Raw genomic sequence first — 27,599 nt, forward strand, 5'->3', positions numbered from 1 at the left:
AGGAAGTGAGGGATTGTGGTTCCTAGCTAATAGGAACACACGATCTGTCACTCCTGTCAGAACAGGGAAGTATGTGTTTACACACACTGCTCCCTGTTCTGTGTCTCCTGCCGGCGGTCATCACGACCGTCGGCCACGAGCATCGGCACCCCCTGCTGTGCAGCGGGCGCTCGCCTGCTATCCCAACCCTGCAAGCCGACTTATAGCTACGACGGCTCGCGCATGGGAGCCAACCTGTCGTAGTATAACTGCGGCGGCTGGTCGGGAAGTGATTAAATTGAGGCACCTCAGATTTCAGCATTGATCACTTGACCACTTCACATTTGGTGCAGGTTTTTAAATTTTTCACCCACATGTTCAAAATCTGCATTTCTTGCTAGAAAATTGCTTTAAATTACAAAACTGTATATTTTTTGGAAAGCAGAGGCCATGTTTCTGAAATAGTGCATTTTTTCATAAAAATATATAACGTGAAGGACTCAGGACTTTTTATTCTTAGACTATGGTTATTTTACTTTGTAGCTTTTAAGGTTACTTTGAAGTATAAAGCAAGGAAGCATAAAACCCTGCGTAGTATATATTAACGTGCTTTACTAAACAAGAATGCTGTACGTACAAACTGCTCACAAATTTAGGAAAACAATACACATTATTACAAAATATACATACAATATACACATGCAAAAGCTATATACGCTTCCTAGTAAATGAGCATGGACAGTGTTCATGATGTGGAACCACTGAAAGCTACTTGTAGATTGTGTCATCCCCAGGTGAATTTTCCTCCTTGCACAGATTTTCTTTGTTTTTATTGAGTCCCCTTATATTGTTCTTCCTGGTGATATGGAGTAATCTTCCTCCGTTCCAGGATCGCTTACAAAACTCCTTGCTTCTCGGACACCTCCAAGCTAGTGCTTTTTTGTATTCAGGACATGGCTGTGTCACGCCCCCCATTTCATGCCAACATCAGGTCCTGTTTTACTAGTCTCCATGAAACCAGTCAAGTTAATTAGCATAGGAAACCTAGCTTTTAAAAACCTTAAATGTACATTAAAAGTGTGTTTTTTTTTTTTTTTTTTTTTTCCATATATTCATGCTATAAAAATACAAAAATAGCAATAGCCATAGTTATATGCAGGCTTCAGGTGATTAGGCACTGACAAAAAAAAAAAAAAAATAAATAAATTCCTAGGGCTGTATTGTTTGCCACAAAAAACTGGACAAAACTCGTGCATGAAATGAACAATTACACATGATGCCCTCAGCACCGTTGTTGTGTTGAGGCCACAGAGAAATTGTCTCGCCAAGTCTCTAAAATGTCCCTTATCTTTGTGCATGTGTGCAGGTATTTTTGGTTAAATTGTTGGTCTGCTAAACCTGCTTGTGAAAAGCCTCATCTATGCATGCCTTTTGGTGGTGAAGACCTATTTGAGTTTGCAGTTCGGTGGGCCTCTCGGCTGTCCAACAAATGGGTCTGCGAATTGATTTAATCGGGCTGCAAGATAGTTTCTCTCTTGGCCACTAAACAGATTTTCCCTCCCTGTCTTTCAAGACAGCCACATTGAGAGACCTTGGCTCCTCCTCTTCCTTGGAAACACTGCGCCAGCCCCCATAAATTTACACCTCCCGCTGCCAGCCTCAGTTATTTGTGTTTTCCCCGGTGGGGAGACACTGCGCTGGGAACCAGGCCTAAGCAGTCAGGGAGACTGGGGGCTATTTTTTTTAAAAAGTCCCTAACTAAGAGACAGCGGTCCCTGGGGCAGCGGCAGGCTACTTACTGGCCGCATCTCGTCCGCCTCCCCCACTTCGCCGAGCGCTGGTGGAAGTCTGGGGGGGGCCCTCTTTCACAGCCACAGGGCTGTTTGCAGGAGGCATCTCTGTCCCCCCTGTGCAGGGTACAGGCCGCAGTGGAGCCGAGCGGGCCAGACGGCGGGTGATGTCATTTCCGGCGAGGGGGGGTGGAAGTGCGTCCTTTGACCCGCACCTTCCGGTTCCGGGTCGCGTGGCGCTAGATGGAGGGCCGGGCACAGGCTGGAGAGGAGTTTGTTCACTGCACAGGCGGTGTGAGGACTCCACAGGCCGCCCACCAGCATGTCGGAAGCGGATGCTCAGACGGCGCTCAGCGATGCCAGCCTAAGGTAAGGGTACCCTGGGGAAGGGTTCCCCCTCTACCTAGGCTCTCCCTCCTCCCTTATGGTTCCTGTAGGGGGGGAGGGGAAGGAACCCCTCTAGGTGGGCGGGCGAGACCAAGTCCCTCATGTTTGAGGAGGAACTTGACTCTCCCCATGGTTGTATTTCTGTGTGAGATTTTGAGAGATTTTGTGGGATTTTGATTGGTGCTTTGTTTTTTTTATTTTTCCATGTTTTTCAGAAATCTTCTGAGAAAAAACCCCAGCATAGCTCTAAGAGAAAATGTGCCTCCTGTAGGGCTACCCTGGGGGAGGCTTGGAAAAAAGTCCTATGCCAGGACTGTATTGATACTTTAGTAAATGAGAGGGCTGCTGAACAGGAATCGGGGTTAGCAGCATCAGTCAAGGAGTTATCCTCAACTTTCCAATCTTTTAAGACCCTGTTTGAAGGGTTACAGGTTCCCCTTAAACCCTCACCTGCATCGCAGAATACAACCCCGCTTTTGGCAGAGGACTCTGCATCTTCCCTTCCTAGGGCCACTGCTTCAGCAGAAGTGGCGGTCACTTCCAGAGAGGAAGCTAGGGAGGAACCAGACAGTGCTACCTCAGGTTCTCAGGATGAATCGGAGGGGGAGAGTAGGGATGGGGAGTGCAGAAGGCCCTCAAGGTACAAGTTGTCCCTTGAGGAGGTAGAGGACCTCCTAGGGGCTATCTACACCACCCTGGGTATCCAGGAGGACAAAAAACCCTATCTCTCCATGACCAGATGTATAGGGGCTTAAAGGAACAGAAAAGAAAGGTATTTCCTGTTCATGAGGTCCTAATAGATACGGTCAAAAAAGAATGGCAGGATCCCGAATGGAAGCCCTTCTTCTCTGGGTCTCTTAAAAGAAGATTCCCTTTTTCGGACGATCCTGCCTTAATCTGGAACAAGAACCCCAGATTAGACGCAGCATTCTCACAAGTGTCCAGACACACAGATCTGGCCTTCGAGGATCTGGGAGCTCTGACAGATACCATGGACAAGAGAATTGATTCCCTGTTAAAAAAAAGACCTGGGAATCAACTCTAGGTAATCTGAAACCAGAGATGGCAGTCACGGTTGTGGCCCGAAACCTCGAGCACTGGCTGACACAAATCCAGGCTCATATTGAGGCAGGTACGGCAAAGGAGACTATTTTGTCGTCCTTTCCAACAATCCTAAGAGGCGTAGCATATATAGCGGATGCTTCAGCTGAGTCAGTGCGCATGTCAGCCAGGACTGCAGCACTTGCTAACTCAGCCAGAAGAGCCCTCTGGTTTAAAACTTGGCCAGGCGACAATCCCTCAAAAATTAAACTTTGTGGCATTCCGCTGACCGGTGATCTGCTTTTTGGCCCAGGTCTGGAGACAGTGTTAGACCGTACCGCCGATAAAAAGAAGGCTTTCCCAGTAAAACGTAAAACCCAAAATCAACCCAAGAGGGGGTTTCGTTCACAGAAAAGAAGGCCTCCCAAGACTCAGGAGAAGAAGCCTTGGAGCCAAAGGGGTAAGGGCAAAGGAGGGGAGATTTTTCGCCCTCCTGAGCAACCCAGTAAGCCCCAGTGACTCAGGGGTCACAGTGGGGGGAAGATTGGGAGCCTTCCTTCCACAATGGGAAGTAATCTCTCCCAACCAATTTATCCTGGGGATCCGAAGGGGCTACTGTCTAGGGTTTACAGAGACCCCGCCACGTCGAAGCCTAATAACGCTTCTCCCCAGGTGTACGGCAAAAGCGGAAGCCCCCCTAGGGGCATTAATGGAACTAAAACAACAGAATGTAGTGTGCAGAGTTCCAAAAGAAGAAGGGGGGACAGGCTTTTATTCACACGTCTTCGTGGCGAAAAAAACCCTCGGGGAGTTACAGGTTAATTTTAAACTTGAAACCTCTGAACAAAGTGATTATCTACAAAAGATTTCGGATGGAATCGATATTCACTGTCAGAGCGTTGCTACCCCAGAACTGTTACATGGTGTCATTGGATTTGAAAGATGCTTACCTCCACATCCCCATTGCGGAGGTCTTTCAAAAGTTCCTACGCCTGGCAGTAAGGGTAGGAGACGAAACTATTCACCTGCAGTTTCAGGCGCTGCCATTTGGCCTATCCTCGTCACCCCGAGTATTTACGAAGGTCATGGCGGAGGCCATGGCTTTTTTGAGAATCAGGGGGGTATCAATTATTGCATACTTAGACGATCTTCTTCTCTTCGCACCATCCTCAGAGCAACTAATCAGGGATCTGGAATTAACAAAGACAACCCTGAGAGGGCTAGGATGGCTACTAAATCTGGAAAAATCCAACCTTATTCCCGCTCAACAGATTTCCTATCTAGGATACCTGCTGGATTCTACTCAGCTGAGAGTTTTTTTCTCCCACCAGAGAAAATTCGAAAGCTAGACCAAGCAGTAGCATGCCTTCAGAGCAATCAGCAGGTATCAATACGGGTGGCCATGTCAACCCTCGGCCTACTAACGTCTGCCATCCCAGCAGTCCAGTGGGCAGGCCTCCACTTCCGTCCCCTGCAGGCACTGATTTTAAAGGTGTGGGACCACAGCCAGGAGTCTTTAGACAATCTGCTTTCGATCCCTCCTCGGGTCAAAAGGTCCCTTTGGTGGTGGAGGAAACAGATAAATCTGTCACAGGGGCGCCTGTGGATCATTCCGGTATCCAGAGTGATCACTACAGACGCAAGTGGCAGAGGCTGGGGGGCACATCTGGGACCTTGGTGGGAGCAGGCGACATGGGAAAAGCAGGAGCTCAAAAGGTCCTCCAACTGGAAGGAGCTAAAAGCAGTTGGTCTGGCGCTCAGAGCTTTCAGGGAAGACCTACTGGGGCAACACATCCAGGTTCGGTCAGACAACTCTTCGGTCATTGCTTATATAAACAAGCAAGGTGGCATGAGAAGCGGGGTTCTGTTAAGCCTAGCCACAGAGATCCTCGGCTGGGTGGAAGCCAATGCTCTGTCTCTTTCAGCAGTTTTCTTGAAGAGAGAGGAAAACATAGTGTCCGATTTTCTCAGCTGGACGCAACTGAGAGAGGCCGACTGGGCACTCAGTCAGCAGGTGTTCGATCTCATAGTCAAGAGATGGGGCCTCCCAGAAGTAGACCTATTTGCCTCAAGAAGCAATACAAAGACCCCATATTTCTTCTCTCAGCAGGTGGGAAAACGCGCTAGGGGTAGACGCCCTGAGACAAAGCTGGCACTTCAGACTTTGGTACGCCTTCCCACCTCCGGTGCTTCTGCCAGCAGTCTTAAGAAAATTCCAGGCAGAAAACACCACACTGATCTTAGTGGCTCCCTACTGGCCCAAGAGAGCTTGGTTCTCGATCCTCGGTCGGTTTGCAGCGGAACCTCCCTGGTTCCTTCCGACCAGAAAGGATCTCCTATCGCAGGGCCCAGTCCTTTGTCCTCAGGTAGGCCGCTGGAACTTAGCCGCCTGGCTTCTGAAGAAGAGATTCTAAGAAGCAAAGGCTTTTCCGATCAACTGGTATCCACCCTTCTTGACAATAAAAAGGAGGAGACGCGCCGAATCTACCAAAAGGTTTGGGGGCGCTTTAGAGCTTGGTGCCAAGAAAACTCCTTTAAGGTGCAGAGCCCTATAGCAGTCCTGGAGTTTCTGCAATGCAGGGCTGATAAGGGGTTGGCCATCAGTACCCTTAAAAGCCAAGTGTCAGCGCTTAGCACGTACCTAGAGAAATCCTTGGCCACCGACTCCTGGGTGGGTCAGGTTTTACAAAGCCCTTTCAAGACAGAGACCAGTGCAGGGCCCTTCCTTCCCTAAATGGGACCTTTCCCTGGTCTTACAGGTTTTGACAACCCCCGTTCGAACCTTTAGAGGAATGTACTCTAAAGGACCTAACGTATAAGGCTGTGTTTTTGGTGGCTGTAACCACAGCTAGGAGGGTCAGTGAAATGGAGGCCCTCTCAATTAGACCCCCCTTTTATGTTATGTTTTCGGATAGAGTCGTTTTTAAGACTGACCCGGCATTTTTTACCGAAGGTGGCTTCGAAATACCATAGAAGCCAGGAGGTAATTTTGCCAACTTTTTGTCCTAATCCCTCAAGTGAAAGGCAATTTAGGTTTCATACCTTAGACATCAGGAGATGTATCCTACATTATTTAGAGCTGACAAAGACTTTCAGAAAGTCAGACTCTCTCTTTATTTCTTTTTGCGGAGCAAGAAGGGGACAGAAGGCGTCTAGACGCACCATTGCCAGATGGCTTAGAATAGCTATTACTCAGGCCTACAGGCTAGCGGGTAGAGAAGCCCCCATGGGAATTAAAGCACACTCTACCAGAGCTATGGCAGCTTCACAGGCGGAAAGAGCTGGAGCAACGCCAGAGCAGATTTGCAAGGCAGCTGTATGGTCCAGTTTCACCACATTTGTGAAACACTACAGAGTGGATCTGGTATCAGCAAATGAGCAATCCTTTGGGCGAAAGGTATTGCAAGCTGTTGTCCCACCCTAAGTGGTAAGTGCTTGTCTATCCTCTCAATGTGGCTGTCCTGAAAGACGGGGAGGGAAAATTCAAGTTTACCAGTAGCGTCTTTTCCAGTAGTCTTTCAGGACAGCCCTAGTACCCACCCGAAGTTTTGGGGGGTCTTGAGGAAGACCTAAAAAAGGGCACAATAGTAATATGTGATAGTATGTTATTAACGTGTTCTTGTGTCTCCCCAGCTAAACGGAGGTGCTCTAGAAAAAAACTGAGGCTGGCAGGGGGAGGTGTAAATTTATGGGGGCTGGCGCAGTGTTTCCAAGGAAGAGGAGGAGCCAAGGTCTCTCAATGTGGCTGTCCTGAAAGACTACTGGAAAAGACGTTACCGGTAAGCGTAACTTGAATTTTTTCCCTCCAGCATACCATCACTCCCGGCTCGCCGTGAGGCCCTGTTTGGGGCAGTAAGGGACCTGCTCAGCCGCGGGGTGATGGTGCCTGTTCCAGAAATGGAAAGGTTTCAGGGATTTTATTCCAATCTGTTTGTAGTCCCCAAAAAGGATGAGGTACGTCCAATCCTGGACCTAAAAGCCCTCAGTTGCTTTGTGAAAGTACAGAGGTTCAGAATGGAATCAATTTGCTCCGTAGTCGCTGCACTCCATCAGGGGGACTCTCTGGCGTTTCTGGATATCCAGGACGTGTACCTGCACATACCCATATGCCTCAGAGGTTTCTGCGATTTGCAGTAGGGGAAGACCACTACCAGTTTGTGGCTCTCCCTTTTGGACTGGCTTCAGCACCCCGAGTCTTTACCAAGGTATTGGCTCCAATTTTGGCGTTGTTGCGACAACGTGGGATCGCAATCATGGGTTACCTAGACGATCTCCTTCTGGGAGCAGCTTCCGCCTCAGAATTAAGGGAAGATTTGGCAATCACCAAGCACACTCTACAAGAAGTCGGTGCTAGTGCCGACTTAACATCTGGAATACCTAGGCTTTCTGCTGGACTCCGTGGAAGCGAGAGTGTTTCTCCCTTCAGACAAGCTGCAGACTCTCAGGACCGGTGCGGTGAAGCGGTTGAGGAGCCATAGGTGGTCGTCGCTGCGTTTCTGCATGCGAGTTCTGGGCCTTATGGTGGCTTCCTTCGAGGCGGTACAGGAACGCCCAATTCCACACCAGAGTCTTGCAGAGGGAGATATTGTCGAAATGGGACAAATCTCCGTTATCCCTACATTGACAGATTCTGGTGAGCCAGTTAGTCAGGGACTCTCTTCTCTGGTGGCTGAGATCTCTGGCCCTTTGGTCTGGGAAATCGTTCCTACCACTGCATTGGACGGTGATCACGACAGACGCCAGCCTGACCAGCTGGGGTGGAGTATTGGGAGTACAATCGACACAGGGCCTCTGGTCGAGGGAGGAATCCCAGTTACCAATCAGTGTGCTCGAGCTTCGAGCGATCAGGCTATGCCTCTCCACATAGTTGATGAGACTACAAGGACGTCCGATCAGGATCCAGTCAGACAACGCCACGGTGGTGGCATGTCAACCATCAAGGAGGAACGAGAAGCTCGGCTGCAGCACAGGAGGTCGCTCACATCCTTCGGTGGGCAGAGCGAAATGTACCGGCCCTGTCGGCTATATACATCCCGGGAGTAGAAAACTGGCAGGCGGACTATCTAAGTTGTCAGATGCTGGACCCAGGAGAATGGGCTCTGCATCCGGAGGTGTTCAGGCTTTTTTGCCTGCGGTGGGGCACACCAGATGTGGACCTTTTGGCCTCTCGGCTCAATCGAAAGGTGCGGAGGTTCATGTCCAGGACAAAAGATCCTTGGGCGGACGTGTTGGTGGCAGTACCGGCTGATTTATGCCTTTCCTCAGCTCAAACTGTTACCACGTCTGCTCTGCAGAGTAGAGGCCGAGGGGATCCCAGTCATACTGATTGCTCCAGATTGGCCTCAGCGTCCTTGGTATGCCGACCTGATACGCCTGGTGGCAGATGCCCCTTGGCAGTTGCCGGTGCGGGAGGACCTCCTATCACAAGGCCCGATACTTCATCCTGCATTAACGGTGTGGCTGTTGAAAGCCAGGTGCTAAGGAACTGAGGTCTGTCGGACTCGGTCATTTCCACTATGCTGAGGGCAAGGAAATCTTCTTCCCAGAAGATATATCATCGTACATGGAAGGCTTATATCTCCATGTGTGAGGAGATGGGTTGGCGCCCACGTACTTATTCGGTGGCTAGAGTCCTGCTGTTCTTACAGCGAGGAGTGGACCAGAAGTTGGCCTTGCGCACCGTTAAGGGACAGATTTCAGCTTTGGCTGTTTTTTTTTTTTTTTTTTTTTTTCCCAATGACCCCTGGCGTTTCACTCGTTGTTACGCACTTTTGTGCAAGGGGTTCGGCATGTAGTTCCTCCGGTGCGTCCACCTCTACCTCCGTGGGATCTGAACCTGGTGCTGTCGGCGCTTCAGAAACCGCTGTTTGAGAACCATCAGGGAAATTCCCTTGTTGACCCTGTCTCTAAAGTAGCCTTCTTGGTGGCTATTACATCTGCCAGGAGGGTTTCCGAGCTGGCGGCCTTGTCTTGCAAGTCGCCCTATCTGATTATCCACAGGGATAAGGTGGTGTTGCGTCCGCAACCTTCTTTTTTGCCGAAGGTGGTTTCGGCCTGCCACCTCAATGAAGTCATTGTGTTACCATCTCTGTGTCCTAAGCCGACGCATCCTAAAGAGGTGGCCCTCCATTCCCTGGACGTGGTCCGGGCTCTAAGAGTATATCGGTCTGCCACGGCTCCCTTCTGGAAGTCAGATTCACTGTTTGTTTTGTGGCTGATCCGAAAAAAGGACTAGCGGTCTCGTCGACTACCATTTCCAGGTGGATCAGACAGATCGTGGTCCAGACTTACGCCTTGAAGGGGCAGGTGCCCCCCTTTCCTGTCACAGCCCATTCCACTAGGACTTCTTGGGCTTTCCGACATCAAGTGTGTAAGGCGGCGACTTGGTCGTCCGTTCACACTTTTACCAAGTTCTACAAGGTTGATGTAAGCGCATCTTCGAATGCTTGCTTTGGCCGCAAAGTTCTGCAGGCAGCCGTGTAATGTTGCAATTTACATTGTTTTCTTTTGTTGGACAAAGTTCATGTTGTTGTCCATGCAGTTTGATGCATTTGTCGCCCGCAGATTCTACTGCGGTTGATTCAGAGGGTAACTACTCCGTTTGGGGAGCACTTCTGGTTGTGGGTGAAGTTCTGTTTTGCTGTTCCCACCCCTCGTTATGACACTGCTTGGGGACGTCCCTACGGTCAAGAGAATGGAGCTGTGTCCGTCAATGAACGAAAGAGAAAATAGGATTTTTGTACTCACCGTAAAATCCTTTTCTCTGGAGTTCATTGACGGACACAGCACCCACCCCTCCTTTTAATTACGTTATACTGCTTGTTGACGTACTGAGCTGCAGGAGGCAGGCTGAGGGGTTATATCAGAGGGACCCCCCCTGGGTGGAACTGTATAGTTCTGTTTTTTTCACATGCAATGCGTGTTCTGCCTAGTCTCTCCTGAAAGGAGGAAGGTATAACCCTACGGTCAAGAGAAGGGAGCTGTGTCTGTCAATGAACTCCCAGAGAAAAGGTTTTTACAGTGAGTACAAAAATCCTATTTTCAAGGTTTCTATTCAAACCTATTCAGTCCCAAAGCCAGATTATTATTTTTTTGTGCATCAAAATCGCAGATGTAATCAGCAAGATGTGTCATTGTTTCTCTCAGACAAGGGAAATTTCTGGCATCAGTAGACCTACAAGATGCCTATCTACGCAATCCCCTTCTTCCCCTCCCATCAACACTTTTTTTCTGGTTTGGTTTTTGTTTTGTTATAGCTAGGGGAGGCCAACTTGTAACAGTACCATTCGGGCTCTTCTCTGCAACCCCAGACATTTATAAACGTGCTTGTACAGGTTCCTGCTCTTCTATGAATCCACAGTGATCATGTCACAGGTTACCTGGACAGCCTTCAACTGAAGAACTCCTCAGCCACAGCCTTTACTGCCAGCATCCAAAGGAAGAATCATTTTGTTCCAACCTTTGGCTGGATTATCAACTTTCCAAAGTCTTCTCTCCAGCATTTAGTCTTTAGTACCTGGGTCTAAACTTGGACACAGGCCTAGTCAGAATCTTCCTTCCCCAGGAGGAGGACGTTATTCTTCCCAAATATGACAAGGAAATTACCCTACATTGCCTGGATGTGGTTAGGGCTGTCAGATTTCAGTGGAAGGCAGGTGAGACATCAGGGGTCTAATAGGCTTCTTATGTCTTAACTGCTTCCCGACCGCCTCACGTCGATATACGTCGGCAGAGGGGCACGTACAGGCAGAATCGCGTACCTGCACGTTGCCCTTTAAGAGGCGGCATGCGGGCGCACGCCCGCCGGGAGCTTCGTGTCCATGATCGCAGGTCCCGCGGACTCTATGTCCTAGGGGATACCCACAATCGTTTCACGCAGAAGAACGGGGAAATGCTAAGGTAAACAAGCATTTCCCCATTCTGCCTAGTGACACTGTCACTGATCACCGCTCCCTGTAATCTGGAGTGGTGATTAGTGTTGTCACACACAGCCCCCCCCACAGTTGGAATCCCTCCCTAGGACACACTTAACCCCTACAGCGCCACCTAGTTGTTAACCCCTTCAATGCCAGTCACATTTACACAGTAATCAGTGCGTTTTTAATTGCACTGATCGCTGTATAAATGTGAATGGTCCCAAAATCGCGCTAAAAGTGTCAGATCTGTCCGCCATAATGTCGCAGTTACGATAAAAATTGCTGATCGCCGCCATTACTAATAAAAAATATTATTATCAAAAATGCCATAAAACTATCCCCTATTTTGTAAACGCTATAACTTTTGTGCAAACCAATCAAACGCTTATTGCGATTTTATTTTATTTATTTTTTTTCCAAAAATATGTAGAAGAATACATATCTGCCTAAACTGAGGAAGAAAATTTTTTTTATATATATTTTTTGGGGATATTTATTATAGCAAAGAGTAAAAAATAATGCATTTTTTGGAAAATCGTCACAATTTTTTTGTTTATAGAGCAAAAAATAACTGCAGAGGTGATCAAATACCACCAAAAGAAAGCTCTATTTGTGGGCAAAAAAAAGACGTCAATTTTGTTTGGGAGCCACGTCGCATGACCGCGCAATTGTCAGTTAAAGTGACGCAGTGCCGAATCGCAAAAAGTGCTCTGGTCTTTGCTCTGCCAGATGATCCAGGGTTTAAGTGGTTAAAAAAACAAAAAACTATCCTAACAAAATTGTATCACTTGACTTTTGAAGATTTGTTGAAAAAAAAAAAACACCCCCAAGCTCTTAAACTATCCACAAAAATGTTTTTAGCCTGCCCCTCCCACACCTATGAAACTGTCAGTTGTGCTTCATACGTTATAAGACACTGCACATTCTGAAGTGAGAGTGAAAGCCGCTAGCATTATTATCAGGGTCAATATTTTGGGTTAATTAAAAAATATGACCTATAGGGCCTTTTAAAGCGGCACCTATAGAAAAAATAGGGCACTGAAGTTTGTTGGCATTTCCCAGGCATGCACAATTTTAGTGTTTGGCATGTTGGTTATCCATTTACTCAGCACTATCTCGTCTTTTAAATTGACAAACAAATTGGGTAATATATTGTAGAGGTCGACCGATATGGGTTTTTCTCTGGCCGATGCCAAAGCCGATATTTAGAAATTGCGGTGGCCGATGGCCGATATATGATGCCGATTTTTTTAGGGCCGATATATTAGGCTGATTTTTTTTTTTTTTACCCTTCATCTCATAAAATCTAACAGTTAGACCCCTTTCACACTGGGGCGCTTTTCAGGCGCTTTTGGGCTAAAAATAGCACCTGTAAAACGGCTCCCCTGCAGTCTGTGTGAAAGCTCGAGTGCTTTCACACTGAGGCGATGTGCTGGCAGGATGTTAAAAAAAAAGTCCTGCAAGCGGCATCTTTCCTCCACCACTCCTGCCCATTGAAATGAATGCGCACCACTGCCGAAGCGCCTGCAAAGCGTTTTGGCAGCAGCGCTTCAGGGGCGCATTTAACCCCTTCTTCGGCCGCTAGCTGGGTTATAAGCGCCCCGCTAGCAGCCGAATAGCGGTATGACGGTAAAGCGCCGCTAAAATTAACAACATTTTACCGTCAACGCATGCCCGCTCCAGTGTGAAAGCAGCCTTAAGTAATAAGTGATACAGAAAATTTTTTATATTTAAACATTTATTAAACAAAACAAACCTCCAATCAGTTCACTTGTATATAGAATTTAGATTAAAAAAAAAAATAACTATATCTTAAATATTAAATACACAAAAACAGGTAATCAAAACTTTTGGACGAAAAAAAATGGGCTAACTTTACTGCTTTTTTTTTTTATTTCATTAGTGTATTTTATTTTTAAAAATTGTGTTTGAAAGACCGCTGCGCAAATACCGTGTGACATAAAATATTGCAACAACCGCTATTTTATTCCCTAGGGTCTCTGCTAAAAAAAAATATAATGTTTGGGGGTTCTAAGTGATTTTATAGCAGAAAATACAGGATTTTTACTTGTAAGCAACAAACGTCAGAAAAGATTTAGTCTTTAAATGGTTAAACTGAAAACTTCTCCATGGAGTTCAGTCTATTGATAAAAGAACCCCAGATACAATGTATCTTCTTATCAGACTTGGCAGGCTGCCCAGAGGAGGAGAGAAGAAAACTTCAGACAACTTGCAATTGACTTCAATTACAGAAGTCATTTGCAAGTCCCGCTGAATCGGCTTGCACAATCGGCTGATGCCGATTAAGTAAAAAAAGCCAAATATCGGCCGGCCGATATATCGGTCGACCTCTAATATATTGTGTCTGTGTACCCTATTATTAACCACTCCACGCAAAACGACGTACCCGTACATCTGTACTTTGATGCTAAATACCAGGGTTGAGGCAACAGCTAGCTGCCATAACCCTGGTATTTTCAGGAACGCCGTGCATGCCTCTAAGCTCCGCCAGCAGCTGTGGAGACTATCGCGTCCTCTCCCGTAGATGCCTGGCTGCCGACTGAGAAAAAGATGCGGGTCCATGGCATAAGAGGGTGGAGGCAACGTCAAACATAACTTCTTCCCATGGCTCTTAAACACTTCCGGACCGCCCGCCTTTGTTTTACGTTGCTACTTTGAAGAGGAATATTGTTATGGCCGCAGCTAGCTGCCATAACCCCGGTATCTTCTTCAGCGGGCAGTCCGCTTCAAGATAAACGTGGTCTCTGCGGAGGCTTATAAACGAAACCGCCTGTCCTAACAAAAATGAAGTCTGCCAACATAGTACAGCCAGTTAATTATGACAAGCACAGCTCCCCAGCCCCTCATCTATCTTAGAGAAATAGGGGGAAGCAAAGTAGGATTTTTTTTTTTTTTAGTCCTAGAGTTTTCACTAAAGAACACTACAAGAATATTCCAAAATATCTGCTTGGCTTTTTAAAAGATATATTATGTGAACAGCAACATGTAACAAATCTAAGTGTTATCCCAAATTGCATGTAATAGTGTAGTTACTCTTTAAATTGGCTACAAATAATTACCCTTTCCACAGGTACCACCAGCAGGATATACAGGTAAAAGCCAGTAAATTAGAATATTTTGAAAAACTTGATTTATTTCAGTAATTGCATTCAAAAGGTGTAACTTGTACATTATATTTATTCATTGCACACAGACTGATGCATTCAAATGTTTATTTCATTTAATTTTGATGATTTGAAGTGGCAACAAATGAAAATACAAAATTCCGTGTGTCACAAAATTAGAATATTACTTAAGGCTAATACAAAAAAGGGATTTTTTAGAAATGTTGGCCAACTGAAAAGTATGAAAATGAAAAATATGAGCATGTACAATACTCAATACTTGGTTGGAGCTCCTTTTGCCTCAATTACTGCATTAATGCGGCGTGGCATGGAGTCGATGAGTTTCTGGCACTGCTCAGATGTTATGAGAGCCCAGGTTGCTCTGATAGTGGCCTTCAACTCTTCTGCGTTGTTGGGTCTGGCATTCTGCATCTTCCTTTTCACAATACCCCACAGATTTTCTATGGGGCTAAGGTCAGGGGAGTTGGCTGGCCAATTTAGAACAGAAATACCATGGTCCGTAAACCAGGCACGGGTAGATTTTGCGCTGTGTGCAGGCGCCAAGTCCTGTTGGAACCTGAAATCTCCATCTCCATAGAGCAGGTCAGCAGCAGGAAGCATGAAGTGCTCTAAAACTTGCTGGTAGACGGCTGCGTTGACCCTGGATCTCAGGAAACAGAGTGGACCGACACCAGCAGATGACATGGCACCCCAAACCATCACTGATGGTGGAAACTTTACACTAGACTTCAGGCAACGTGGATCCTGTGCCTCTACTGTCTTCCTCCAGACTCTGGGACCTCGATTTCCAAAGGAAATGCAAAATTTGCTTTCGTCAGAAAACATGACTTTGGACCACTCAGCAGCAGTCCAGCTCTTTTTTTCCTTAGCCCAGGTGAGACGGTTTTCGCGCTGTTTCTTGGTCAACAGTGGCTTGACACGAGGTATGCGGCAGTTGAAACCCATGTCTTTCAAGCGTCTCTTGGTGGTGGATCTTGAAGCACTGACTCCAGCAGCTGTCCACTCCTTGTGAATCTCCCCCACATTTTTGAATGGGTTTTTTTTCACAATCTTGACTAGGGCGTGGTGATCCCTATCGCTTGTACACTTTTTCTGACCACAGTTTTTCCTTCCCTTTGCCTCTCTATTAATGTGTTTGGACACAGAGCTCTGAGAACAGCCAGCCTCTTCAGCAATAACCTTTTGTGTCTTTCCCTCCTTGTGCAATGTGTCGATGGTCGCCTTTTGGACAGCTGTCAAATCTGAAGTCTTCCCCATGTTTGTGTAGGCTTCAGAACTGGACTGAGAGACCATTTAAAGCCCTTTGCAGGTGTTTTGAGTTAATCAGCTGATTAGTTTGTGGCACCAGGTGTCTTCAAAATTTAACCCTTACACAATATTCTAATTTTGTGACACACGGAATTTTGGATTTTCATTTGTTGCCACTTCAAATCATCAAAATTAAATGAAATAAACATTTGAATGCATCAGTCTGTGTGCAATGAATAAATATAATGTACAAGTTACACCTTTTGAATGCAATTACTGAAATAAATCAAGTTTTTCAAAATATTCTAATTTACTGGCTTTTACCTGTATGCTTTATATTGAATGACACTTTGTTCTTTTTTTCCAGGACTTCTTCAACCTCTGTGGAACAGGTTAGAGAAAGAAGCTATCACAGGGCCTTGTTATTAAGCGACCACAGAAAGGATAAAGATGGCGGTAAGTAAAATGGGTTTCATGTTCAAGTCAACAGACTTGAACTTTACTTTGAACGTTTACATGTGCAATAAAGTAAAATTGTGTCCACTGGAAAACGTCCTAGAAGGGGATTAAAAAAAATAAACTGGCCCTGCATATGATTGGATGTTTGCCGCAAACTTCTTTTTAGCTTTCTTTTTATCAGTAAAATGGTACAGTATCCAAGTCACAGTATGTTTGTTTTATTTATATACCTTTATTTGTATGTTCAGGATTTGTAACCTTTCAGATAATGTTACTGCATTGATATAACTTTTTAAATTGCTCTGATGCAGCGTTTTAAATCCTCCAGTGATATAAGTCAAACATTTCTGCAGTGATTTTGATTTAACTGCTTTCATCATGGTCTGCTCAGACAAGCAGCTGTGTTTTAGGATTTTAGAATATCAATGATTTGTCCCATGCAGTTTTTTAACATGGCAGCGTGTCAAAAAACTGAACTTTGTCTACAATTAGTGGCAGCTGAACATGGACACACTTTCCCCAGATATAAGTCCAGCTGGCCTGAAAGTCCAAGGTTTTAATTGTATTAATTCTAGTCTTTTTCTGATTTGCAGTAAAACGTGCTATTTATAGGTCTGTTTAACACAGTGAGTGGAGTCCTGTATAATGACAGCCTACAGCTGTACCATTACGTGTAAAAAAAAAAAAAAAAAAAAAAAAAAAAGATAGGTATTGTACACCTGTTCTGCAAACACTGAAATATATACTGGCTGTTTGTAAACTGAAGGAACTACATTTATATTTTTGTATTTCATTTACGGACTTTTAGAAGTTGACCTGGAGAATGGTGAGAGCGTAAAAGAAATCCAGTCTCCTGATGCATCACAGCAGAATTGCAGCAGTCCTCCTAGACAGAACACGGTAAGATGCCAGTGATGCCTAATGCATGAAGCATGTCGCCAGTATTTAACATGAGCCTTTAGCAGGCATATACTCGCATATCCATTACAATTTTTAAGAAGGAAATTGATTTTATATTTAGATGACCAAAATAAATTTCAATTCCGTATTTATAGATTGTGCAGACATACATCATCTTACAATTTGATATTATTGGCATTCATTTATTAAAACAAATCTAGGACCCTACAAACACAATGTCTTTACTTATATCTTTTTGCTTTTTCTCTACAGCCTTGTTCTGCAGGACCTAAGGCTTCCATAAAGACTGATCCTTCCCAGGAAACCGCTGTAAATACATCTTCGGCAGAAACGTCAAGCCCCTTCAAATCAGAGATGCAAGCGAAACAGCCGTCACTTTTAAAATCTCATGTTGCTCAACCTCATTCACAGAAGCTGCCTTCTACACCTTTAAAGCTGCATTGTCCTTCCTCCCCTCATCTGGAACAGTCACCAAAGGCTTCACCACACACACCTATACAACATGGTTACCTTTCACCAAAGCCTCATTCTCAACAGTTAGGGTCCCCGTTCAGACCACATCACCCTCCACCACATCAGACGGGGACACCACAAAGAGAAAACCATGTTAACTTCTATCCTGTTTCACAAAGCCTTCAACCCTCGACTCCCCAGCCAGCAAGTGGACAATTGTTCTCCCAGGCCCAGACGGGACAGTGTACAACAGTCTATACTGCTTTTAATCAACAGACTGTAAACAATTCTGCCCCACCTCCACCTCCTCCTCCTCCAACAACAACAAACTTTTATCAAAACCAGCAGCCCTCTGGGTCTTTTCAGAACTACAGTCAAATCAAAGGAAGTATTCCCCAGCAAACTGTGTTTACATCTTGTCCAAACCAGGGCCATCCAACAGCCTCTGGGCAACCAGCAATTCAAGGACATCATGTTAATTCGGGACATTATTTGCCTTCACAAAACTCTGCTGTCCATCTTCAGAGCACAGCATCAAGTGTCCCTCCCCCTCCACCACCTCCTCCACCGGGATGCCCCCAGCCACACGTGGCAGGTGCAGTTCATGCTGCCCCAGTTGCTAGTGGCACTATTATTCATTCACAGACAACAGGACATCATTTGCCACCACCTCCCCCTCCCCCACCAGGCCCTAGTCCTCACCATTCGCACATGCAACATGTATCAGCAGGACATCAAGGACTGCCAGTGCAACACCAGCATGTTTTAAATGCAGCTCCTCCTCCCCCTCCCCCTCCTCCACCACCACCACCTCAATCCACTAATGTTTTAGGTGGGTCTGGACACCATTCGGCATCAGCACAAGGATTGCACTTACAGACTCACCAAGGACCTCCAATTTTTCCTTCAGGAGCTCATGCCGGTGTAGCCTCATACTCAGCCCAAGCTCCTGTTCACAATACAGTGGGACCTGTGCCACAACACCAGTCCCCTGCAGCAGGACCTCACCATCCAATTCCTAGTCAGGGGACTCATATTCAGCCACAAGGACCAAACAGTATTGCATCTGCTGCAGGGTTTTGTCCCCATCCTGGGTCTGTAAGTCTCCCCCATGGGGTGCAAGGACCACAGCCGGCCTCTACAGTTCCTGGACAGATACCTATTCATAGACCACAGGTGCCACCAACTTTCCAAAATAACTACCATGGCTCAGGCTGGCATTAGATTTGGCTTCACATAAATAAACATTTTTGAAATGTGTAAAATTGTACATTTTATATGTACCTTACAAAGGTACTTTTTAAAGCCTGTATATGGAAATTTGTAAAAATGCAGTTACCAGTGCGCTTTCATTTTATTTTTATATCTGTTATCTGTGCTTTTAAGCCAGTTTCAAGTCTTTAGATTATAAGTATACATTCCAGTTCTGTTTGATTGCAGTGTAGTTTATGCTGCAGAACATCACTTGTCGAAATTCAATTCATTTAGTGAACGTTTTGTATTGTATGTTTTTATACATGTGATTTAAATACACAGGTAAAAGCACTAACACGTTTTATTTTTTTTTTTCTGTGCTGTGTGTGAGTATCGCTAACACGCCAGTTTCAATGTTACATTGCTACCTTGCTTATTTACACAATTGTAATTTAATGTATAGTTGTTTTAACAATTTGACTTCATTAGAAGTTTTGTAAATACTGTATTTGCCTGTATATTGCTTTCAGCTTCCACCTCATTTGATAAAACATTGTACATAGTTTTTTTTTTTATTGTATGATCCTTGTGGAAGTAGTACAGTATGACATTTACATTTTTTTGTAATATACTGTCACATTGCAGCACTCGTTGGGCATTTTAATTCATGTTAATAAACCACAATTATGTCTGTTTTATCAGGTTAGTCCTTTCATACATTTTACAAAATGTTGAGACATAATTACAGCACTTAAACTGTACATTAAAATGCATTGTCAGTACTTTTTCCTGACTATTCCAAAACTTTTGTATTGAGTTTTAATTTCATACCTTGCATTATTGCAGTGTTCAATTCTTTTCCCATTTTAAACATAAAATCACTGAATCAATATGTGTCCTAACTAGGATCAGCTGTTCTTGCACTGCTTATGGTAGGGGTGGGCAATCTCGGCCCTCCAGCTGTGGTGAAACTACAAGTTGCATGAGACATTGCAAGACCCTGACAATCACAGGCATGACTCCTAGAGGCAGAGGCATGATGGAATTTGTAGTTTCACCACAGCTGGAGGGCTGAGGTTGCCTACCCCCCTGGCTTATGGCATCATCAGTCTGCAGCTCTGCTCACCTTGAAAACCAGCTAAAACCTGTGGATTATGGACGGTCAAAGCTTGGTCATAGTAAGCAAGATCCCTAAACCAATTATCAGAGTTGCTTTTTGGCACAGTAGAGCTAAATAGTTGATGTTGACAAAGTAATTACTGTTCCTTCTAACCAGAACACATAGGTTTCTACTTTTTTGGTAAAAGTAGAGCCCCTTTCAGGTACAACCCCAATTCCAAAAAAGTTGGGATGCTGTCTGTGTAAAATCTACATAAAGAGTATGCAATGATTTGCGCATCGCATAAACCCATATTCACAATAGAAAGCGTACCATGAAAACAAAAGGTGTTTTTGAAATTGATGGCAGCAACACATCTCAAAAACGTTGGGGCCGGGCCATGTTTACCACCATGTTTACCATCCCTCTTCTTTGAACCCTTTCATGCCTAAGCCTATTTCTGACATAAATCAGTATTTTTTGCTAGAAAATTACTTAGAACCCCCAAACATTATCTATATTTATTTTTTTAGCAGAGAATCTAGAGAATAAAATGGCAATTTGTTGCAATATTTTATGTCACACGGTATTTGTGCAGCGGTGTTTTAAACGCAACTTTTTGGGAAAAGGGACACTTTCATGAATTCAAAAAAAAAACGAAACAGTAAAGTTAGCCCAATTTTTGTGTATAATGTGAAAGATGATGTTACGCCGAGTAAATAGATACCAAACATGTGGCGCTTTATAATTGCATGCACTCGTGGAATGGCGACAAACTACAGTACCTTAAAATCTCCATAGGCGACGCTTTAAATTTTTTTTACGGTTACCAGGTTAGAGTTACAGAGGTCTAGTGCTAGAATTATTGCTCTCGCGATCGTGGCGATACCTCACATGTGTGATTTGAACACCGTTTACATATGTGGGCGCGTCTTCTGTATCTGTTTTCTTTCCTGCGCGAATTCGCGGGACGGGGGCACGTTAAAACATTTTATTTTCTTCATTTTATTTATTTTTTTATTATTAAATTGTGTCTTTTAAAAAAAAAACTTTTATTGCTGTCACATGGAATGTAAACGTCCCTTGTGACAGTAATAGGTGGTGACAGGTACTCTTTATGGAGGGATCGGGGGTCTAAAAGACCTCCAATCCCTCCTTTGCACTTCAAAGTATTCAGATCGCCGAAAACGGAGATTCTGAATACTGTATTTTTTAAAAAATCTGGCGCTATTGGCAGCCCAGTAAACCAGAAATTACGTTGCTTCTGTGTTTACATTCAGGAGACTGGAACAAAGCAGTTTTACGGCTTTGTTCCAGTCTGTGGTTAGATGCCGGACCGGGTCTCCCGGTGGGGCGGGAGGCCCAGTCAGAGCGGCGGGAGGCAGGGATGTCCCCTCCCGCTCCTCAGGGATAACAATCGCAGCTTTTAGCAGCATCAGTTGTTATCCCTGGAAAGCAGATTGCCCACTCTAAAAAAAAAAAAAAAAACGTTACCAGGCCGATGCCTGCAGCTGCAGGCATCATCCCTGTATAATCCCCGAAAGCCGAGGCCGCATATCTGCGTACGCTTGGCGGGAAGGGGTTAACACTGTAAACATTTGGGAACTGAGGAGACTAGTTGCTAGATTTTGGACGTCCTGCAGGATAACATGCTGGCGCACGCACATGGGGGCATTCAGCAGTCTGACACACTGCATCTCCGATCGTAGTAAGGAGCCTCTGACAGAGGCTTCTTGCAACATGATCAGCCATGACCAATCACAGCTGATTATCACGTGAACCAGGAAGTGCCGTAAACGGCATTCCTCGGTTTGCGCTGATGGGGAGAGCCGATCGGCGGCTCTCCCTGTCGGGGGGGTGTCTGCTGATAATCAGCCATTGATTATCAGCACAGCCACCATCAGATGTGCCTGTGCCCTCATCAAAAACGCCCGTTAGTGCCAATCGGAGCCCACCTCAGTGCCCAGCAGTAACACCTGTCACTACCTCCTCATCCGTGCTGCCCATCAGTGCCATCTATTAGTGTCCATCAGTGCCCATCAATTCTACATATCAGTGCCAACTTACCAGTGCCTGTCAGTGAAGGAGAAAACAAAATTTTATGACAAACGAAGAAAAAACTTTTTTTTTTTTCAAAGATTTCTGTTTTGTTTTTTGCAAAAAATAAAAGCCCCAGAGGTGATCAAAAGCAACCAAAAGAAAGCTTTATTTGTGGAAAGAAAATGATAAATATTTAGTTTGGGTACAGTGTTGCATGATCGCGCAATTGTCATTCAAAGTGTGACAGCGCTGAAAGCTGAAAATTGTCCTGGGCAGGAAGGGGCAAAAGTACCTGGTATTGTAGTGGTTAAAGTAAGTAAAGGCAATATTTTTTTTTTTTACTTTTCGGATTGCATGGAGAGGGATTAGAACACGTATCAGGTTTTTTTTTTTTTTTTTTTTTAATTGCTGTTTGTGCCCCCATTAGGCTATTCACCCTCTATTTGTCCTGTTTACCATTATCATTGAAAGTAAAAAAACACCAGGGTTATCCCCAGAACAGTAATAAGAACAGTAATAAAGGGAACATTTTCCAATGGGGATACTAGTTCTAGTGAACTGTGGGGGGGCCCCAAGGGATTCCCTTAATTTTCAGAGATTTCCCCTCACCTCCTGTTTTGGCTAAAGGAAAGGAAGTGAAGGGAAATCTCCCCAATGGGACAGATTTCCAAAAAAAAACAAAAATAAATGACAGGGGCTACAACCCTCCGTTACCCTATTCAAAATGGGGGGGGGAGAGTTGTCTCTTTGGTTCCACTTCAAAGTCTGCAGTTTCATGTTGAGGATTATTATTCTAAGTTTGTTTGATTTTTAGACACCGTTTTTCACAGATTGGATGACTTATGCCCATTTTTACTTCTAAAGATCCTCTGACTTGGTTTACCTAATTAGCTGAAAAATGTTCTTCCAGCTATTCCTTCTTGGTACCACTTACTTTGCCAGCTTTTTGTTGCCCTATCCCAACCTTTTTGAGATGTTGCCTTTAATTTCAAAATTACTTTATATTTTTTTTTATTAGAATGGTAAATTTTCTCATTTTAAACATTTGATATGTTTTCTACTTCTACTGTGAATTAAATATGGGTTCATGAGATTTTCAAATCGTTGCATTCTGTTTTTATGTAGATTTTATATAACGTTCCATCCTTTTTGGAATTGTATAGCTTTGATCATGCTTTACATAATTTCTTTGTAAAATTGTGTGTTTTGCAGTTTTTTGTTTTTTTTTTTTTTTTTTTTTTTTTTTTTTTTAAATTACTTTTTATTTTTTTATTACAGGTACTTGTATAGCACTGATAATTTTTGTGGCGCTTGACATGTATATATTCTACTAGGGTTGTCCCGATACCACCTTTTCTTTTATGTCACTCGACAGTGTGTTTTTTTTTTTTTTTAACAGTGCTTTTTTTGGGGGGGGGGGGGGGTGAATGGTGTATGTGTGTGTGTTTTTTTTATTTTTTACAATAATTTTTTTTTTTATTCTTTATTGCAATATGTTTTTTTTTTTTTTGTTTTTTTTTTTTTGTTTTTTTAATCAGCCCTGTTGGGGGACTTTGGTGAGATATCAGGGGTCTTAACAGACCTCTGATATCTCCCCCTTGAGAGAGAGAAAGAGACAGAGGATAGAGATTCCCCAGTCCCTTTCTCTGCAGCCTCAGCTGCACTGAGAATGAATGGAGAGAAGACAGCGGCTCCTCTCCATTCATAAACTGACACATCGTAATCACAGGAGATTACAATGTTTCAGTTATGCGAATAGACAGAGTCAGCTGACTCTGTCCATTCACAAAGGAAGGAGGAGGAGGACGGCGGAACGGAGGGGGAGAACGGAGGGGGACAGCGAAGGAGAGGGGAACGGAGGGGACAGCGGAGGGGGACAGAAAAGGAGAGAGGAACGGAGGGGGACAGCGGAGAGGCACAGAGAAGGAGAGAGGAACGGAGGGGACAGCAGAGAGGCACAGAGAAGGAGAGAGGAACGGGAGAGGAACGGAGGGGACAGCGGAGAGGCACAGAAAAGGAGAGAGGAACGGAGGGGGACAGCGGAGGGGGACAGAGGAACGGAGGGGGGCATGGAGGAGGATGCAGTGACAGTCAGCGGTGACCGATCACCGCTGTATGTCACTAAAGCAGCTGAAAGCCGCTAGGGGAGAACCTTGTAACTCCCCCACGCGCCGATCACAGCTGACTTCCAGGTATCGGGGGAAGCATCGGGAGCATTTGCCCGAGTACAAGTACTTGGGCAAATGCTCGGTATCGGTGCCGGTACCGATACTAGTATCGGTATCGGGACAACCCTATATTCTACATTCACATTGGTCCCTATCTCAAATTCATACATTCACATACTAGGGCCAAAATAGACAGCCAATTAATTTATCAGCATATCTTTGGAGTGCGAAAGGAAAGTGGAGTTCACAAAGGAAATTCACGCAGGCACAAGGGAGAACCTGCATAATCCAGGCAGGTTGTGCTGTGCTTGGGATTCGAACTGATGACTCTAGTGCTGCCAAGAGAAATTTACCTATTATATATATGTTTTTTGTTTTTGTTTTTTTACATTCGTCTGAATATATGCAGGGAGAGTTTTTACAATCCCACATTTCTTTTGTTCTATGATTCTTTTCAGCTCAGAAAGAATGCATGCAAAAGCACAAAATTATAACTTACGAATTGGATATCAATTGTTTTTTAAGCACAAGTTTGAAAGTGCAAAATGGTTTCATGACAGTGGGCAACACAATTTGGTTATTAATATGGCTCTTAATAATACGGCCTTTGATAAGTGACATTCAAATTCTTTAGTCTGCTTGCAAGGCGTAAGTGTTTTAAGTTAGATGTTGTAAGTTTTCTTAAGTGTTGTGTTATAATCTGTTATCTGGGTCACAGCACCAATTATAAGTATATTGGTGTGATAATTAGTAATTATTATAATGATGATGTAAGTACTCTTCCGCAGCAACCCAATTCTTCCAGAGAGATGCACTTTATTGACTTCCAACACAGAACAAGGTCCAAAGTCCACAGATGACAAAAATCCAACATATAGTATATATAATTCAGAGTCCCATTTTTCCTAGGTCTGCGCCTTCATAGTCATACACAGACAGGACTAAACTATAGTCTGAACGCCATGTTATATTCACTAGACACTGAATGGCTGAGCAATTTGATTGGCCGTTTCCATTAAGGCCTTTGATATGCTTTAGTCTTTCAGACAGACAACAACCCCCAACCGTGAACAGCTGCAGTCATAAACCACTCCAATCATATCAACAAGTCCCCTTTGATATGTGTAATTAGATTAGATTAACAGATACCACCTGAACACCCTTTTGAGTCCTGGAATGCCTACATTCCTAATCTGTATTCTTGCATATTAACATCAACAAGTCCCCTTTGATATACTAGTACCCTGGGAGGGAGTTTCTGCTAGGTCAATATTGTACTGTATGCGTACATATATATATATATATAATATCCCACATAAATCGGTGAACATATTACAACATTAAGGTGTATAGCGCTTTCTCTATCTTTCATTGAGGGACACACCTTCACCTAAACACAGATGGGTTTGATGCTACCACCTTCAGGAGTAAGACGCTAGGTGCAAATGAATACTAAAGCATGCCTTTTTCTTTTTTTTTGATTTTCATTGGTGTTGTTTCCAGTTAATGAAGATGTGTTTTTTTTTTTCTCTCCCCTCAACCAACTGTCTCACTGATGAGCGCATGCCCTCCTCAAGATAGGGGCTGCATTTAACGGATCGCCACCAGCCTCAAGGGAGCTGTACTCCTGTTATCCCCTTCCTCTTCTCTAAATAGATGCTTTTTGGTATCACCAGTGCTTCAGCGGCCATCCTCTTCTGAAACAGGTGCAAGTCCATAGAAGGGGTGAGTATTTCTCGGTCTCTGGGAGGGGATTGCTTCCTAGCTGTAATCTCGGGTGCCAGCATGTCTAAGTGGCTGGCGGGCAAAAAAAAAAAAAAAAGCTGCAGGGACCCCCATAGCATGTTCCTCTTGTGGAGCAAAGTGGCCTTTTTCCTAGGCAGAACTATTGTTTGTTACCTGCCAGACTCCACTGGTCTTAGAGGCATCTAGTTCTTCTTTTGACACCAGTCAGGTAAGGCCATGGCCTTCCGGGACCCCCTTAAACTTTGTCAATGCTATTGGAAGGGTTTGTTTTGCACATTGAAAGGTACTTGTTGCTAAAGTCTGCTACCAACTGCGCTCTTCCATCCTGGGGCCAGCACCAAGAGTTCCATGGCACCCTCAGAGGTGTCGCTAATCCTCAGTTAGGCAGAGGATCATGTCCTGGCCACATCGCCAGTCCACATTCTGGAAGTCAACTGGCAGGCGGAATCAGTCGCCAGAGTCTGGAACAGGAGGAATGGTCCCTGCACCCTGAGGTGTTCCCCCAGCTTTGTTATAGATGGGGCACCCCAGTCATTGACCTCTTTGTGTCCAGGCTCAAATCAGAAGGTTCCCAGGTTTGTGGCTAGGTTCAGGGACCTGTGGCAGGGATACTCCATAATCTATGCACTCCCACCTTTGACGCACATTCTCTGGTTTCTCCTGCGGATAAAATGGATGGGCATTCCGTTTAATTTTGTGGCTTTGGATTGGTCACACAGGGCTTGGCTAGCGAACCCTGTTCAGCTGGTCGCAGACACGCCTTGGTGCATTCTGCTGCACCCGGACCTTCCTTCTCAAGGTCAAATTTGCCATTCTGCTTTACAGCCGCTGGCTTTATTATTTTGGCTGTTGAGAGCCAGCTGCTGAAGGACAAGGGCCTGTCCCCTTCGGGTTTTTCAACTACATTCAGAGCCCGGAAGTCTACTTCCTGATTTGCACCTGGAAGGTGAGTCTCTGGGGGTCCATTCCTAAAAGTTCTCCTTGCCTGGGTGCTGGCCTTTCTGCAAAGTGGAGAGAAGACTGGCCCTAAGTTTGATTTAAGGGCCAGGTCTCTGCTTTGGCAGTTATTTTTGCGTCCTCTTACCTCTATGTCTTTAGTTCACATTTCATGGCTCTGCCATCTAGGCCCTCTCTACCACTTTGAATCTTGTCTCGTCCGCCTTACAAACATACCTTTTAGGAATATTCAAGATATTCCCCTTGCGACCTTGACACAAAAGGTGGCTTTTGTGGTGGCCATTACACCTGCCTGTCAAGTGTCTGCAGCACTTTCCTGTAAACAATCTTTTTTCGTGTTGCATAATGACAAAGTGGGCCTTTGTCCTAGATTGACCATCCTTTCACCTCAATGTCCTGCCTTCCTTGTCTCCAGAGCCTTCTCATCCGAGCGAAGGGGCTCTCCAATGTCTGGACGTTGTGAGGGCTTTTAGAGTGCATCTCATGGCCCCATCACCCATTCAGAAGTCTGACTCCTTGTTCATCATTCCATAGGGCAGGGATATGCAATTAGCAGACCTCCAGCTGTTGCAAAACTACAAGTCCCATCATGCCTCTGCCTCTGGGTGTCATGCTTGTGGCTGTCAGTCTCGCTATGCCTAATGGGACTTGTAGTTCTGCAACAGCTGGAGGTCCTCTAATTGCATATCCCTGCCATAGGGTCTTAGTCAAGATCAGGCTGCTTCATCTTCCATCATTTCCAGATGAATTCCCAGTATGGTAATCTAGGCCTATGCTCTTGCAACCCACACGGTTTACTGCACATTCTACCAGGGTTGCTTAGTATGTCCTGGGCTTTTCACTACTCTGCTTCGGTTGTGCAGGTTTGCAAGGCGGCCACTTGGTCATTAGTTCATACGTTTAGTAGGTTTTACAGTGTTAATGTGACTGGTCTTGCAAGTGGCGGTTTGAGTTCCACCTAGGGTCAGTTCCTAGTTCAGTTGTTTTGTTCAGACCCACCCCTTTAGTTGTCTTTCTAACACTGCTTTGGCACATTCCTTCAATGATTTAGTTAA

At 44.8% G+C, this 27,599-nt stretch overlaps 1 protein-coding gene across 13 annotated transcripts in view; it reads left to right on the top strand.

Moving 5' to 3' along the window:
• Positions 1-19,338, top strand: part of KMT2E (lysine methyltransferase 2E (inactive)) — a 181,176-nt gene extending 161,838 nt beyond the window's left edge. For all 13 annotated transcript variants that reach the window (XM_073619626.1, XM_073619632.1, XM_073619629.1 and 10 more), the window contains 3 exons: positions 15,875-15,963; positions 16,775-16,866; positions 17,140-19,338. In XM_073619626.1, the coding sequence (XP_073475727.1) occupies positions 15,875-15,963; positions 16,775-16,866; positions 17,140-18,564 (1,606 nt within the window). In that variant the 3' untranslated portion in view covers positions 18,565-19,338. The remainder of the gene's footprint in view (positions 1-15,874; positions 15,964-16,774; positions 16,867-17,139) is intronic.
• Positions 19,339-27,599: the final 8,261 nt, after the last annotated feature.

Source organism: Aquarana catesbeiana, linkage group LG03 (assembly GCF_042186555.1).
Source record: "Aquarana catesbeiana isolate 2022-GZ linkage group LG03, ASM4218655v1, whole genome shotgun sequence".
NCBI lineage: Eukaryota > Metazoa > Chordata > Amphibia > Anura > Ranidae > Aquarana > Aquarana catesbeiana.